This window comes from Vanellus vanellus (genome assembly GCF_965231255.1).
Source record: "Vanellus vanellus genome assembly, contig: HAP1_SCAFFOLD_45, whole genome shotgun sequence".
In the NCBI taxonomy this organism is placed as follows: domain Eukaryota; kingdom Metazoa; phylum Chordata; class Aves; order Charadriiformes; family Charadriidae; genus Vanellus; species Vanellus vanellus.
The window spans coordinates 268,910-286,350 of NW_028128545.1; the positions used below are offsets into that span (position 1 = coordinate 268,910).

Here is a 17,441-nt window from a genome sequence, read left to right on the forward strand (position 1 = left end):
TGGGGCCATGTGTAGGGCAGCAGATCCATGCTGGTGCAGGGATGGGAATGAGAACAAGAGCCATGATGCTCCAGGAATCTCCCACACTGCCAGGACCCCAGAATTTCTTTCAAACAGGTAGGGCTGTCACCCAATCACTGCAGTGGAGGTGCAGGGTGAGAACCACCAGATCCAGCTCTGCCAGTAGATTCTCAAAAGCCAGAGCAGCTCCCCACAGTCAGGATAGGAGTCACTGCTGCTCGCAGGCTTGAGGGTGCCTTGGGGGTGCAACCCCTGGCGCTGCTTGCCAGGAGGCCCAAGACACAGAGGCGAGCATTGGTTCCCTGCACCCCAGCCCATGCTGCCTCTTTTTCTGTGTCACCATCCTCCCTCAGGAACACTGCTGGGTGCATTACTCCCTGCCTTGGTTGAAGGGGAGCTGCTGGAGGTCTTCTCTGCTGTCCCCCATGGCCACTGGCTCTGTTCCAGTGTCAGCTCACATTCATTACCACAATCACTTTGTAAGGCATGTCCCTGCTTGGATCTGGCCACCACAGCCTGCCTGCATGGTTCCAAAGGGTCACAGTATGGCTGTGCCTGGAGAGTAGGTTGTCATTCTCCTTGCTCGGAGTAAATGTGATGATCTGTCTAGGGATCACAAAGAGAACAAAAGGAGAAGAGACCATAACAACAAGCAGCAGTAAGGGAAATTTCTTGTCAGCTTAAGGAAAAAACCACCCCCACCCACCCATATCTATCTATCTATCTATACTCATACACATTTATAGATACTTTTTTAAACATATATATATACACACAAAAATGGCTGTGATAGTGGATAAACAGTGGGTCAGGGACACAGAGATTTTCAAAACTCAGCTGGAGAAAGAACTGACCTGCCTGATCTAACTGTAAAGTTCTCCCTGCTCAGAGCAGACCTTCAGATGTCTCTTCCCCCTCAAATCCTGAAGGAAGAAGGGGCTGGCCATGGACTCAGGGCTAGGGGGCACTACTGTATGTTGAGGAGCTGCTGGCATTTATAATCACTGGTCCACCCTGTTATATTTATAATCACCTGGTTACAAGGTGAGGGAGATCATCCTCACAGGGAGGATCGGTTTCAAGGGACACCAGGAGTCCAGGTGGCGTGGGAATACTACAGAAAAGCTCTCAGATGGCCTGCCAGGCATTACAGGACCCCAGAATCACAAAACAGTTGGGGTTGGAAAGGCTCTCGTGAGGTCATCTGTTCCAATGCCCTTGCTCAAAGCAGGGTCAGCTAGGGCAGGTTGCCAAAAGCCGCTGGGTCCAGTTGGCTTGTGAATTGACCGGAGTTTGACCTCCCTCACATTTATCAAGTGTTGTCTTGTGTTCCGGTGGAATTTCAGGGTTCTTAATCTCTTTTGCTGTCACTGGGTATCGCTGAGATGAGTCTGGATCCCTCTTCTTCACTCCCTCCCATCAGACTTTTTCACACTTTAATGAGATCCCCCCAAGCTTTCTCTTCTCTAGGCTGAACAGTACCAGCTCTCCCAGCCTCTCTTCACGTGAAAGACGCTCTGGTCCCTCAGTCATCTTCATGACTCTGACCTGGACTCATTCATGCGAGTTCTCAATTTTTCTGCGCTGAGGAGCCCAGAACTGCACCCAGCACTCCAGGAGTGGCCACACCAGTGCCGAGTAGAGGGGGAAGGCTCACCTGCTTCTACCTGCTGCTCTTCCTAATGCAGCCAAGGATGCTGGTGGCCGCCTTTACCATGAGGGCACACTGCTGGCTCATGTCCCACTTGTCTGCCAGGACCTGCAGGTCTCTTTCTGTAAAGGACCTGTCATTTCCCTTTGTGGAACTTCAGGAGATTCTACTCTGGCCCATTTCTCCAGTCTCTTGAGGTCCCTCTGAATCACAGCGCCACCATGTGGTTTATCAGCCACTCCTCCCAGTATCCCATTATCTGTTAACTCTCTGAGGGTGCACGCAGTCTAATCCTCCAAACCAGTAATTAGGAGGTTAATTAGCACCTGGGGATTGCCATTAGTGACTTTCCCCCAGCTGGAGTTGATGCTGCTGGTCGCAAAAGCTGTGAGCCCAGCAATTCAGCCAGTTTGCAATCTACCTCACTTTCCACTTCTCTAATCCATTCTTGGCCAGCTTCTCTAGGAGGGTGTTATGGGATACTGGCTGATCAGCTCCACAGCTCCTCCTGCTTGTCCTTCATGAAGATAGGAGTGACATACATTTTCTTCCCATCCTCAGAAATCTCACTGTATAGGCATGATCTTTCAAAGGTAACCAAGAGTAGCCTCACAGCGACATTGGCCAGGTCCTTCAGCACGATGGGTACATCCTGCCAGCTCCCATGAACTTCTTTATACCCTGTTTGTCTAAAGGTTGCCTAACCTGATCCTCCCCCACCAGATTTTCTCTCTGGTCTCAGGGGCTTGGGGTTCCTCAAGGCCTGTCTCCCCAAAAGAGACTGAGGCAAAGGCAGCACTTGCTACACCAGCCCTTTCTGTGTCCTTTGTCTCTAAAGCCCCAGCACTGCTTAGCAGAAGGCCCGTGTTTTTTCCAGCCTTCCTTTTGCTGCTGATGTCACTATAGAAGCTACTCTTGTTCTTCAAATCCCGCAACAGATGCAACTTCAGGAGGGCTTTGGCTTTCTGAGACCACAGTAGAGTTCAATGAGGAGGAAGTTGAGGAAGGACTCAGCAGGGCTCCTGGCTGGGCTTGGTGGAGAAGGCAAGCATGAAAAGGCAGAAGACCAGGAGGCTGTCAAGGGAGAGGAGGTGGACAGGCTGGAGGTGGTACCTCTGGGAGATGGCCAGGTGATACAGTGGGAAGCTGATGCCCAAGGGAGTGCCATGGGGATCCAGGACAGGGGTCCAGAGGAAGATGAAGATGTAGATAACACTTTCAAAAGGAGTCTGGATGGCACCCAGGAGAAGGATGCGCCAGTTGGAGAGGAGGCACTTCAAACCATTGCCACAGGTTTTGGAGATAGCTCATTAATTCCCATAGCTTTCATCCCAATTTTTCATGGCAAAGACCCCTGACAGCACCGGGAGAGGGATGGAGACCATGAATAGAGCCACCAGGCTCAACCTACATGTCCCACAGGAACGCTGGCACACCTCCAGGAGCCGGACAGGAGCAATGCCGGGGGACAAGGCCCAGCGCGGTGGCACTCCGAGCTTCTGAAGGCACCCAGGACTGAGCTCTGCAGAGGCTGCTGGCACCGGGCTGTGCAGGAGGCGTTGGCTCGGGCCTCCCAGGGCCTCACTGAGGGGAGAGCAGGGCCTGACCCATGCCGGGCATGGCCACCTCGGAGCCATGGCACAACCAGTCCCAGCTGGTCCCAGCCGGTCACGGGTGTGGGCATCACCATGGCGACTGCCAGCGCTCTGTGACAGGGGCACTGCATCATGCCCAGCAGCCGTTGTGACACGGGTGGCCACGGTGACCGTGGGGTATAGAAGGGGCCAGAGCCCTGGGGTGCCCACTCCCAGGAGAGCACCTGCCTCAGGAGGCAGCATCTCCCCTGGGTGCCCACGGCGGCTCTACGGCACAGGACGCCGAAGACGCCCATGGACAGAGAGGCGAACACTCCATCTCAGCCCAACAAGGGGCTGCCGAGCCTGCAGAAGAGGCACCAGGTGAGGGATGGGGCAGGAGGGAGAGGCTGCTGGTGGGACGGGGCTGCACCGAGCTGCCTTGGTGCCGGGGCCGAGCTGGATGGCACTCTGGGAGCCACTGGGCCAAGGCAGCCACCTCCATCCCATGCCTTCTCCTTCTTCTGCCCGCAGGTGGGCCAGAGGTCACCAACGCCAGCGCCGCAGGGCAGGCAGAGCCCGGCCTTGTCCCTCCATGGGGTCAGGCTGCCAGAGCTGCTCTGCCCAGAGAGCTTGCAGGCCGCTGGGAGTCGCCACGCACAGGTAGGGAACCTGCGAGAGATGGGGCTGAATGTTTTCCCGACCCTGGGGAGCTGCCAACGGGCAGGTGGGAGGTGCAGGAGAGGACAGGCACGCTCGGCCCCTGTAGCAAGCTGGACCCCCTGTGCCATGCCCAGCAGGCTGCCTGGGCATGCCGGGGGTGCTCCTGGGACTTGCTGTGGGCTGCGGGGGGACCAGCCCTCTCCCAGCCATTTGTGGGAACAGGGCAGCAGCTGCCTGTGGGGCTGAGCGTTGCCCTGGGGGCTGGCGGGGGAGCCCAGACACAGGAGCTCTTCCAGCCAGGAAAAGGGGGGCAAGGGCCACCGTCTCACAGCCTCTCTCCTCAGCTTCTTTTGCAGACAGACAGCGAGGCACACATGGAGGCACTGCCCTGCAACCAGATGGTACTGCCCAGCATCGTGGAGAAACTGGAGACTCTGCCCGGGCGGGCAGCGGCACCCAGATATGCACCCGCAGCTCGGCTACCAGCAGCTGACAGCACCTGCTGCAGGCTGCCTGCTCTGCTAGCAGCACCCGCTGCACCTTCTGCCAGGGCATGGGACACGGCCAGCAGCAGTGCAGCCATCAGGCAGCCGGTCTCACCTCCTCGGGGCACCTGCGGTGAGCAGGGCAGACCTGTGAGGGTCAGGACATTCAGGCCTGCCACGCAGAGCCCTGCGGCCTATACACCAGCTGTGAAGGGGACAGCTCCGTGCCTCACCAGTGAGGTCCCAGGCAAGGTTTTCCGTGGGAGCTGGAGTCACAGCCAGCAGGCAGTGGCACTGTGGGACTGGGCACGTAACAGGGCTCTGTCAATAACAGCAAGAACAGACGAGGTCCAGGTGTCAATGGGAGCAAGGCTCCTGCAGCTCAGCTCTTGCCTGATCCCCATGCATGGGGGGGACACTGATGCTGCCGGCAGGGGCCCTGCACCAGCTGCCCGGGGACAGCATATGAGGCCAGCGTGCTGGGGACACGCAGCGGAGCACAACCCAGCAATGTGGGCAATGTGGATCAGGTGCGACCTCTACAAGAGATCACCGGGGGTGCACCACCAGGCTTGCACAGAGCATGTGGACATCCTATCCATCAAGATGCAGGCTCCGGAGGAGCTGGGGAGGAGCTTCCTGGCCCGCACCGGGCACAGTCTGGCCCAGCTCAGGAATGCCAGCCTGCAGTGTCAGCGGGACTGCCCAGAGGAAAAGGCCTTGGCCGAGGAGGAGTGTCAGAACGACAGTGACAAAGATCTGACCCAGGGGGAAGACATCAACATCCCCAGCATCTGTGTCAACAACTCCTTGGTCCAGGAGCTCTTCCAGGATGCCCACTCTAGTCCCCAGGAGGGGCCTGGCTGGCCCAGCAGCATGGACACAGAGGGGACTGGAGACAGAGCTGGGGATCTGCAAAGTCCCAGCTATGGTCCCAGCGACATTGAACCAACAGCTTCTGGCCTGACCGGAGCTCCTGAGGAAGAGGGGCAGCGCACACCTCTCGCTCCTGTGGCACAAGAGGAGGCAGAGGAGCCAGCTTCTGCCTTTGGCGAGCAGGCCCCAGGAGCAGAGACAAAGAGCCGGGCAGCTGCCCCACACAACCCCACGGGCTACGAGGCAGCACTGCAGGACACAGCCTGGTGCATTGTGAGGGTGGTTGTGGCCAGCGCTGTGCTTGTATTCCAACAAGAACAGGCAGCAAGAACACAGGCACCGAGGTGTCACGTGACTGCAAAGGCTCATGGAGAGGACAGCACAGCTGTTGTCTCCCCAGCAGCGCAGGAGGATGAAGTGGCTGCTTCAGTGCTCCAAAACGCTCCGGCAGACGTTGGCGCACCCCACTTTGCCCCAGCAGAAGAGGCAGAGAGCCAGGCACCTGCCCCGCACAGCCCCACAGCATATGAGGAGGCTCTGCAGGATGTTGCCTGGCACACTGTGCGGGAGGCCGTGGCCGGTGCTGTGCTTGTGATCCAGCAGGAGCAGGCACAGAGCGCGGATGCAGAGACGGCTGCGAGAACACCTGCAGCACATCAAGACACCGAGTGTCTCTTGGCTGCAGAGCCTCACGTAGAGGCCAGCACAGCCCCTTTCGCCCCAGCTGCAGACGACCAGGGAGGTGCAGCAGCTTCTCCCGTGGCTCGGGAACCTCAGCACCAGGTGAACCAGGTGCACATGGCCAGCACCAGGCATCCTGAGTTGCCGAAGGCAGGCGCAGCGCCCGGGCTGTGTGTAGCAGGGAGATGCCTGGTGCCCTCCAGGTTTCCCGCTGACATCCCCTTCCTCCCCTACCTCTGCTCTTGCTCTTCCCCTGCAGGTGCTCTCCGAGCATCCAGGCGGCGCACAGCCCTCCTGCGGCTGCAGGGACGTGCCGGAGGATGTCCCAGGTAGGTCCCTGAGCCGAGGGCAGGCCTGGCCCGGGTGCTGCTCATCCCGGCGAGCAGCACCCAGGGCAGGTCGGCAGCACTGCACACACGGGGACTGGCCGTGCTGTGGCCACCCCTCCCTGGGGAACCGCCTCGGTGACAGGGGGCTGGCAGCGGCTTGCCCGTTGCCTGCCCAGCCCCTCACCTACAGCTCTCTGTTCCCCGCAGGCATCGTGGCCCTGCCACACACCCCGGCTCAACAGCGACAGCCCTCCTTCTTCAGGAGGGCGCTCAGGGCTCTGCACAGGGCTTTCCACTGTACCTGCATAGCGGGACAGAAAGAACAGTAGTGTCCTGCTGCCAGTGCCAGGCAGGTCCCCAGAGATGGCATCTGGCCCTGAGCCTGCACAGCATCCAGGCAACCGAAGGATGGGTGCATGGACAGCGCCCCAGACATTCAGCTGCCCTGAGGACATCGTGCTGCCAGCCTCCGCTCGGCTATGGAGGCTTTCTGAGGCCAATAAAAGATGACAATTTTCCCCCAGTGCTTGTCTGTGCCTGGCCCATCTCAGGAGAAAGATGGCTATTGACCAACACCCCCAGGTCCCTTTCTGCCAGGCAGCTTTCCAGCCACACTTTCCCAAGCCCGTAGCACTGCATGGGGTTGTTACCCAGGTGCAAGACCTGACACTTGGCCTTGTTGAAACTCATACCATTGTCTGCAGCCCATCCAGCCAGCCTGTCCAGATCGCTCTGTCGAGCCTTCCTACCCACCACTAGATCAACATTCCCACCCAACTTGGTGTCCTCTACAAACTTAGCAAGGCTGCACTCAATCCCCTCCTCCACATCGTTGATAAAAACATTAAGCAGAACCGGCCCCAGCACTGAGCCCTGGAGAACACCACTTGTGACCGGCCCCCAACTGGACCGAGCTCCGTTCACCACAACGCTCTGGGCCCGGCCATGCAGCCAGTTTTTCACCCAGCCAAGCGTACGCCCATCCAAGCCACGAGCAGCCAGATTCTCCAGAATACCGTGGGAAACTGTGTCAAAGGCTTTGCTAGTCTAGATAGACAACATCCACAGCCTTCATTCACCTCATCCACTATGTGGGTTACCTTGTCATAGAAGATCAGGTTAGCCAAGCAGGAACTGCCTTTCCATAAACCCATGCTGACTGGGCACAATCGCCTGGTTGTCCTGCACATGCCTCGTGGTGGCACTCAAGAGGATCTGCCCCATAACCTTCCCTGGCACCAAGGTCAGACTGACAGGCCTGTAGCTCCCTGGATGCTCCTTGCAGCCCCTCTTCTGTATGGGTGTCGCATTTGCTAACCTCCAGCCAACCAGGACCTCCCAGGTTAGCCAAGAGTGCTGATAAATGATGGAAAGTGGCTTGGTGAGCACTTCTGCCAGCTCCCTCAGTACCCTTGGGGGGATCCCATCCGGTCCCATAGACTTGTGTGGGTCTAAGTGGTCTAGCAGGTCCCTTACCATTCTGCCCCTGTGATCCCTCTTCCCCAGGATAAGTAGAGCCTGCACCCTCTGCCCCTGCCTCTGGTGCTCCAGCTCTGACCAGCTGGGGCCTCCTCTGGCCTTGCTCCACAGTGCCCATGTCTGCCTGTACCCGGGACAGTGCTTGGCACTTGCCTCCACTGGACTTCTTGAGGTCGCCGGCACCTCATTCCTCTGCCCCGACCATGTCCCTCCCAAGAGCTGGCTAGCCTCCAACACCGCCGCTGTCACCCCTGTCCCCAGGGGCCTCCCCAGTCCCCTGCTGCTGCCTGGCAACGACCTCTGGAAGGATTGGTGCCAACACCTTCCCGAGGATGTAGCAGCCCGGAGTGTCCCACCCATCCTCCTTGCCTTTTGGGAAGATGGTTCTGGCAGCTGCTCAGATCGACAGGGCTCACCCCAGATCAGTATGTCCTTCCCGAGAGCAGAGCATGGCCTCGCACTGGCACAGCACAGCACGGCTCCCCAAAGCCCTGGGATGCTCCCAAAAGAGTCACACGCACATTTGGTAAAAAGTTTAATTAATACACTGAGAGGACCACTGCTGGCCCACACTGGAGTTCACCTGCTGCTCTGCTTGGCTGCCAGCCTCTTGTCTCTCTCCTCAGCAATGGTCAGGCGGATGCCTTTTCCACGGGGCAGGGAGATCCATGGCTTGTTGCCCTGCAGCAAGGGCAAAGCAGCATCATGAAACCCAGACAGGGGCAGAGCTCTCCCCCTCAGCGGCAAAAAGCAGCAGAAGCCAGACCCTGCCCAGGCTGGGCCAGTTACACATGGCCCCGGCATGGCCCTGCAGAAGCCCCTTCCAAAGGTGCCGAAGGCGCACAGGCCTACCTCTGCCTCTTGCGCTCACAGCCACGAAGAAAGCACTTCAGCCAAAAAACCCAAACACCCGGGGCCAAAGAGCCCATCGGGGACGGCCAGACTGCAGGGGCACTGTGGGGAGGGCACTCGCAGTCAGAGCAGCTGCCTAGGGCCCATCCAGATCTGGGTGCTCAGCACTGCTCGGCTCCCGGTACTTTCAGAAGGTTTCAAAAGCCACAGGGCTGCGTCCTGAACACGTCCCCATTCCTAAATGTACGCATGCTTCCCCTTCCCAGAGTGGCCAGCCCAGAGCGGGCAGCGCCACAGGCAGCGGAGCCACAGCTGGTGCCCGCACTGGAGCTTCCCTGTGTGGCAAGGCGGTTGCCTGCAGAAGACGCCAGGGCCTCTTTGCTTCAACCAGCAGCCCCCAACAGCAGGAGAGCACCCACCCGCCTTGTGCCCGCGCAGCCTTACTTTGCCAATAATGAAGATGTTGGAGAGCCTGGTAGCAAAGCTATTGCCATTGGCATCCTTCACGTGAACCACGTCGAATGACTCGGGGTGTCTCTCCCGGTTGGTGATCACTCCAATACGGCCCAAGTTGGCACGGAATACAGGTGTGAGAAGAGCTGGCACCAGGAGCCGTGGTGAAGGCCTTCCACTTGGCTCCTTGAGGAGCACCACTGGAGAAGGGCAGCGACAGGGCCACACTGGCCCACGGAGCGGCCACCAGAGCACCTGGGGAGACCTGCATGTCCCACAGGAACACTGGCACACTTCGAGCTCTCTGGTCCCAAGACTCAAGCAACCCCTCCACCAGCTCACTGCTTCTACTTGCTGCCTGCTTGCTTTTGGAATCCCTCCAAGTCCCTATGCCAAACGCCTCCCACTGCCAGTACATGGGAGGAAACCCTGCTCCAGCTCCAGGTGGAGGATGCTCCAGGGAAACCACCCCTTTCCCAAGACTACCACCACTGCTTCTCTATTTTAGAGCAAAGATGTCTGGCATTTGTACTTAACTTCTGTACTGCTCTCCACAGTGGGGAACTGTACCGCATTTTACATGGGATGCAAGACCCACCTGTGTCAAACTTGATGAAATCTGTGATCTTGCCTGTCTCCAGGTCAATCTGGATCGTATCATTCACCTTGATGAAGGGGTCTGGATAGCGGATGGTGCGGGCATCGTGGGTGACCAGATGAGGGATTCCTTTGGTGCCCACGAAAATCTTCCTCACCTTGCACAGCTTGTACTGCAAACAAAACCCAACGCAGCTTAGCTGAGGCAGTGCAGCACCATGGACCAGGGGACTCTTGTTCCCCAGAGAGCTGCCAGCCACAGCAGGTCTCAGACCCCAAACTAAACACCCAAACACTCCAGAGCTTGCAACAGAAGCCCAGCTAGTGACTTGTCCAGCTCACTGCCCCAGCAATGCCTCTCGTAGGGCTGCCGTGTGGCTAAGCTACAGCCCCACTGGAGAACACCTGTGCTTTGGCAACAGCTGCTGGCCCTGGGCTTTGGCCTCCCCACAAACGCTGGCAGCATTTTCCCAGGAAAGCCTGCACCAGGGCAGTTTCCTCATTTTGCCCTGAAGCCCGTGGTCACAAAGCGGAGGCAGAGGCTGCCTTTCTTCAGGACCCAAGAGAGATCTGTATAAGGCCAAGTCCTCCCATTCTCGGGAAGCCTTAATAGTGCCTGTAATAGCTGTATTATCAGCAACGAGCTCCGAGGTCAGCCTGCTCGAGGACCCCACCTACGGGGCACTCCAACAGCCACCACCGACCTCGAGGCAGCAAAACCAGCAAAGCTGTCCCTCCATGGACACCCCTGGTTTGGTCCAGCCGGTGGGCGAGGGGACCACCTCAAGGCTGTTGTCTGGCGCTGAAGACCACTTCGGTGTTCCCTTGGCTGTAGAGGCCGCGGTTGGTCACCATGAAGGAGATGAATAAAACCACAGAGATGTTGCGAAAGAACATTGACCACCTCCCTCAGCGAGCTTCCCCACCTCTTGGAGCACAGGGCAGAGGGCGGCTGCAACAAGGAGCTAGTGGTGGCAGTGATGCTGGAGGTTGGCAAAAACACCTTCCCTGATGACCCCGACAGCTTTGCCTGCTCCACTTCCTTTAACAAAGTCCATGACTTCTTGGAGCCTGGGGTGGAGGGTGACTGCTCCAAGGACCGCCTGGTGCAAGCAATGCTCGGGGATAATGACCCCTTCTTCTGGGGAGTGCCAGACACCCCCTTGCAGGACCCCAAGGGGAAGAAGGGTGGGGTGGCGGCAGACCTTCCAACCTGGCTGCCACTGAATCCCTTGGAGACTTCCAAGGGGAGCTCTGCGGAGAGTTCAGAGAAGACTTTAAAGGACAGTCCTGTGAAGAGTCCCTGGAAGGATCCCCTGAAGGGTCCTCTAGAGAGTCCCCTGCTGAGAACCCTCTGTCACCCGCTGCCAAGAACCCTGGCCAGACCCCCGGCTGTCCCCCAGCATCGGCCACCCCGCATGGCCCAGCTGTTGGAGGAGCCGCTGAGGAGGCAGCCCCGTGAGGTTTTGACCCGCTTGCTGCTGCCACCAGCCGTTGTCTCCTGCCAGGCTGTGCCTAGATCAGGAGAGGTGGGTGGCAAGCAGGCCAAGCGCCCCGCGCCACACAGCACCCCCAGGACTCGAGAGACCTCCTGTGGGACAACATCCCACCCAAGAAGAGGAAGAAGATGGTGGTGTGCCAGGTGGAAAAACACTCCAAACCCCTGTGGGAGGGGACGCCGGAGCGGGACGGTGCCACAGTGGGCAGCAGCAGGCAGCACATGGGCAGCAACAAGCAGAGGGCATCTGATGGCAACACCATGGCCACCAAGCGACCCAGAACCCTGGGGGTTGCAGGGGGGCAAAGTGCCCCACCCCCCCCAGCTGCTCTTCATGGGCTGATAGAGAAGGCATGGAGCACGGATCCCCACCGCATGCAACCCGCACCCACCCACTCCAGCCCTGGACCTCCCCCACATCTCTCTCTCTTTCTTAATTCATTAAAGGTTTGATGTTTGGTTCACAGTGCGTCTGCCTGTGGTCATTCCTGCAGTGGGAGGTGCGGGGGTTAACGCAGCCCGTGCCACATGTGTGCATCTGACATTCCACCTCTTCACCCCTGTATATAAGGAATCCCTCAAGATTGTGGATAGAGACTTTTAATCAGAAGCTTAATTCCCGGACTCGGGGCAAACAAGCTAGAAAGAGCTCTCAGAAATCGCTCGGCTACCATGGAAGGCACAGACAATGGCACAGTAGACGCCACTTTAGCCTTGCAACAGGAACACTCTTCTTTAGCTTTGAGAGCAGAACATCATATGCTTACCCCTGCAACAAGGAGGCAGATTTTCACTTTCTGAGCAGTTTCATGTGATACAGTCCTTAAATTTGCAAAAAATGTCAATGGAAACTCTTATTATTGTAATATTCTTGATCCCATTACTAAGTTTTGTTTGGATTGTGTTGCTTTGCCTTGTGCCATAGAACCAAACGATTGAACACAGACAGTGATTAAATCTTGCGTTTGCCCCTCGCTTGGGAAAGTCCTCCTCCACCATCTCTCCCTTCACACCCAGCCATTTTGCACGTGTAGAGGCCAGAGAGGCTCACAGCCTCTCCCTGCAGGGCTGTCACCCAAACACTGGATCGCGACATTACCCATGCCATCGGGGGGGAGTGTGGCGACACGCACTTGGTATGACCTTGGGTATGGCATGGGACAGTGGAAAGCGCTTACATACCGTGCTTGCACTGCTCACCATAGCTGCACAGACCCACTTGCACACAGAAACCGGTGACCAACCCCGTAGAACTACTTGTGGATCACAAACCCTTTTGAGACACGTCCAGCTATGTACATAAACGATATGTCTTTGTCAACCAGTTGACCATAATAAGACTGAACAGAGAAGGATGGGTTGGGGTGCCTTCCCATAAGAAAGGCACCCCAACTGAATTGCTGAGGAGTCATAACTGTGTCAACTATTTCCATCCACAGTACCAGTTGACAGATGGTGTTTCTGAATTGCTCTATGCAACCCTGGCCTCCTTGCGCTTCAAGGAACAGATCATTCTTCACCAGAGCAGTGGAGGAAACATGGGGTGAGGCTTCTCCATCACCTCCAGGATCCTCATCCCAGAGTTTTCAACCTCAGAGCTGCTGGAGCTTATTTGCAAAGCCGTAGAAAGCCACGTGATGACAGCAGAGACGCTGTGCCGCTCCTGCCCACTCAGCAGCTGCCGAGTTTCTCTGCAGATGGTTCCTACAACTCTTCCAGGCAGGTTTCTCCCGTGCTGCCACCGAATCCCTTGGAGACTTCCAAGAGGACTGGTGCTGCCTCAGCCTTCTGAGGCTTGCTTTGGCCACATGCCTTTGCCTGTAAGAGGGAGCGAGGAGCCATGGGCTCTGCCTGTAAGCGGGCAGGCGTCAGGGCTGTCCAGGGAGCAGGTCCCCTCTGCTGCAGCCAGTGCCCTTCTCTGTCCAGCCATTGTGTTGGGGGCAGCCCCCTCTGCAAGGGAGAGCTGGGCAGAGCTCAGCTGGACCAGCTTCCCGGGAAGGGTCCCAGTGAGGAGCCACGACAGGGCTTGACTCTCTTTTTCCGGCGTGCAGGCCCTCTCTCCACCTCTGTGCTGCATTCCTGGGGTGGCAGCAGGTGCCGGAGGCCACTTGCCACTGCTGCTGGAGACAGCGTGGCATCTCCTGGGAAGCGAGCTCTGCCCCGAGTAGACGTGGCCGGCGTGGGGCCCTTCCCTGGCACCAGGAGAGGAGCGTGAGGTGACACGCAGGGCTGTTTTGGACCGAGAAAAAGTCATGCCTCCCTGCTTTCCCTTCGGTCTGGGACTGCCCTGGAGATGCTGAAGAGGCTCCACCGCATCGCCAGGAGCCACCACCTGGAGAAGGGCCAGTCGCTGCACGGTGCAGCCATGGCAGTCCTCGGTGAGGGCCGTGGCCAGAGCCCAGACAGCCGTTGTGGCCTGCGCTTTGGCCACGTCCCAGCGCGGCTGGGGCTGGGGCTGGGGCCGGCCTCGGGAGGGCGGCTGCAGGGAGTGGGTGGGTTTGAGGGCAGGAGAAGGGCTGGGGAGCCGGTGCTGGCGGGGCTGTCTTTGCTGTCACACCTACCCCAGCGTTACCACAAAATGCATTTAAGTTAAGAAACTCCACATCAACGTGTAACATGGAAAAGTCCAAACTGTTTTCCAGGCTGTGATGAGACCCTCACAGAGGTGCTCCTTTGCACCCCCGTTACCTACAGACATGGCAGAGTGCAGAGGAAAAGCAGCCGGCCGTGAGTGAGGCAGGCAAGGGGTCGGAACAGGGCTCCCTGTCCCCCTGCTCCCCCCTCCTTGGCCCCACCAGCACCTCCCACCCCTCCAAATTGGCAGAAGATACGGCAGTGACAGAGTTTTTGTGGCTTCATCACTGACATCAGCTCTCCTGTGTCTCTGCTCCCTCCTGTGGGAGCTGGTACAGGGGCACTTGAGCAGCAGTGGGTGCCAACATTTGGGGAGCTTTGTACCCCGGCTAAATAATATTAAAAAGCTGCAGGGAATCATGAGGCTGGTTTTGCTCAGAGCAGCCACCAAAAGGGTGTAGGTACAGGGTCTGGTGGACTCTGAGCTGTGGTGAAGGCTGAGGGCAGCCGTGGAGCAAGAAACCCGGGAGCACCAGGACCCCAGTGGCTGCGAGGGGGCTCACAGCTGGTCCTGGGTCACCCCTGCGCCTGTGATGTCACTTTGGGGGACGTTCCAGAGCCACCAGCCAGGCAGGGGTTGGGAGACAATGTTGGAGGGAGGGCACAGACAAAGCGCTGTAGCACCTCTGGGAGAAGCATCTTCCGCTGCCGCAGGCTGTGACGTGGGCGATAGCTTGGCTCCCAGCGACACTCATCGTCACCCAGGGAGAGGAAGATGAGTGCTGTGCTTTGCACTGTCTTCAGTGAGCTTTGCCTGGAGGAGAGACTCTGCGATGTGGTTATCAGCGTGGGTGGCATTGAGTTCACTGCTCACAAGAACATCCTCTGTAGCTGCAGTCAATACTTCAGGTCAGTGCTTGGAACAAGAGGGGATGGGGACACACAGAATTTCCCAGGCTGTGTCACACTGCCTTAGTGGCTCTCCAGCGCTTCCCTCGGCACTGGAGCTCTCCTCCAGCCATTCCCCATAGTGCTGGTGCCTCCCTGGACACTGGAATTCATCCCCAACCCAAGATCTCACAGCAGCGCTGGAAGCGGTGTCTGACGAACCCCCAGATGCGGTGCAGGGCTGGAGCGTGGCCAGGCGGGCTTGTCTGCCACGGGGCGGGAGGTGTTCCTTCCCCACACACTGCCATTCTCTGGTGGTCTTGTTGAAGCAAGGGGGGCACTGGCCCTGTGGCTCTCTGTGCACAGCCGGAGGCAGTGACTCCTTCTTAAAACAACCGACTTGTAACACATTAATTAATAAACCCCACGGCCTCCCAGCGTGGCTACTGTGTGTGCCCAAATTGGTGCCCCGGGAAGGAGACACCAGGGATAACGGGGTCCGGGTTTAACACAGCAAAGCTGCTTTTCCCCCAGCACTGCTTTGCTTTTTCCGGGGCTTCGTTTTCCACCAGCTGGAGCAATGCCAAGAAGGTCGTCTATAAAATCCCTGGCTCATCACCCAAAATGATGCGGCTCCTTATCGAGTATGCCTACACCGGCACAGTACTGGTCACGGCCGACAACGTTGAACGTTTGCTGATAGCGGCTGACCAGTTCAACGCCATGGGTGTTGTCAGACTGTGCTGCAAGTTCTTAAAGTCCCAGCTGTGCTTGGAGAACTGCGTCGGCATCTGGAGATTCACCGAGTATTACTACTGCCCTGACCTGCAAGAAGCAGCCCATGTGTTCATCCTCCATCACCTGGAGGGGGTGACCAGGGTGTCGAGGGAGTTTCTGGAGCTCTCTGTCAACGAGCTCCAGCACGTCCTGCAGAAGGAGGAGCTCCATGGGAAAGAAGAGGCCATGCTCGAGGCCATTCTGCAATGGATGGCTCACAACCCACACAACAGGAGGCAGCAGGTTGCAGTCTTCCTGGGCAAGAAAGAGTGGAAGGGGGGACAGAGGGGATTTATTTAAAAAAAATGAAGCTCTAGGTTATTCTTAGTTTAAAAGAAATAAACTCAGCATTGGTGACAGTTAAGACTTTGCTTGAAACTTTTGAAATCCTGACTTTGCACAGTGTGAATTTGTAGTTCATATTCATTGTACGCACACGTCACTCACCCAAAGCTGCAAGTCCCATTCCTATCAGTTTCATATGAACTACATTTTCATCATCTTCATACAAAGAAACGGTGACCTCTGGTGATGGAGCCTGAAAAGCAGATGTTGACAGAGTTTTGACAGTAACAGATTTAAATCTCAAGCTAAGCAATAGTAAAAGTTATCTTATTAGCCATAGTCACTGGCTAAACGGAACTGTGAATACAGAAAGAATATTTCTGGTTTGAAGTAAAAGAAATTGTTTTTAAGAAAACAGGAATGCTCAGAAACTTTTTGTTTGCAGGATTAAGCGAAGCAGCACATGAATTTCTCTCTTTGTCCGCATTCCTTCATGGTAAATAGTTCACAATTTAAAATATTTGACACGATAATGAATTAATAGCAATTCAAAATTCATTAATGATTTAAGGTAGATCAAGAGTTAAGTTTTAGCAGCACTTCATCATTAACCCATTTAAGGATTTACAAGGTGATTTAACAAACTAATTGAACAGTGACTTAGTTACAGATTCGAAGAGGGCAAGATTCACCCTACCTTACTGTAAGGGATCCTAAAACAATACATACACATAAGCACAAACATACCTGCACACAACACTTGAGGGGTGGCACACACTGACACTCGAGTTTTAAATACTATAACCAATGGTCTCTTCACAACAGGGGACTCCGATGAGCCGACGAGTCCCCCATTTACACACGCACGGACAGATGTTTGGATCCAGTAAAATATAAGAACACCCACACTCGTAAGAGCTGATGTGTGTACAGAGATGTGGATGAAGGAGAGTACTTTCCCAATACTTTCCACCAGTTGTGCCAGCCCAGACCTTGCCAGCTGTGCACGTTCTGGTATCACCCACCCCCCGTTGGGCCATGGCCCAGGTACAGACGTGGTGGGCTGTCAGGGAGCGACAGTCCCCAGCGACAGGGGAGGCGTGTTACGGGGGTGCCTTAACGCTCTGCTCCTTTATCTTTCGCAGTTCGTGCCTGACACCTCCTGGGTTGGTTTGTGGCCCAGGAATGGGGAATCGCACCGAGCACTGAGTGGCCAAAGGGGGTGTGTGTATGGCAGGGGGGGTTGCACCACCACACCACGGTGCTGAGGAGCTCAGCCTCAGCCCCAAGTTTCAGCTCTTGTCAGGGCTTGGCTTCAGGGAGCCACAATGTCTCCAGCTCCAGGGACGGTGGGGCTGGAAAAGGCATGCCGAGGGGAGCACGGCACTCCAACAACACCGCTCCCTCCGCACCTTTGTCAATTCTGCCTCTCAGACTTTACCCAGTCCTTTGTACTTTAAAATATGTGTGTCGTGGTTTGGCCTCAGCCAGCAACAGAGAACCACGCAGCCACTCGCTCGACTCCCACAGCCGTGGGAAAAATCAGCAGAAAAGGGCAAAACTCGTGGGTTGAAATATTATAATTTAACAGAACAGACAAAGGGAAGAAGAAAGAAAATCAATAACACTGGTAAAGGAATATAAGAACGCGATTACAGTACCGCCGCACAGCGCACTGACCGGACCCACACCGCCACAGCCTGCCCTGAAGTGGCGACTGACTCCCCTGCCCCAGCTAGCTCCTTTTATAGCCTGTGC

The 17,441-nt window shown here is 56.7% G+C and overlaps 1 protein-coding gene across 1 annotated transcript in view; it reads right to left on the reverse strand.

Moving 5' to 3' along the window:
• Nucleotides 1-8,302: 8,302 nt before the first annotated feature.
• LOC309684198 (small ribosomal subunit protein eS4-like) overlaps nt 8,303-17,441 on the reverse strand; it is a gene marked incomplete at its 5' end in the record, with an annotated part of 62,840 nt that continues 53,701 nt past the window's right edge. The window contains 3 exons of the mRNA XM_082500141.1: nt 8,303-8,440; nt 9,056-9,210; nt 9,645-9,834. Coding sequence (XP_082356267.1) covers nt 8,339-8,440; nt 9,056-9,210; nt 9,645-9,834 — 447 coding nt within the window. The 3' untranslated portion in view covers nt 8,303-8,338. The remainder of the gene's footprint in view (nt 8,441-9,055; nt 9,211-9,644; nt 9,835-17,441) is intronic.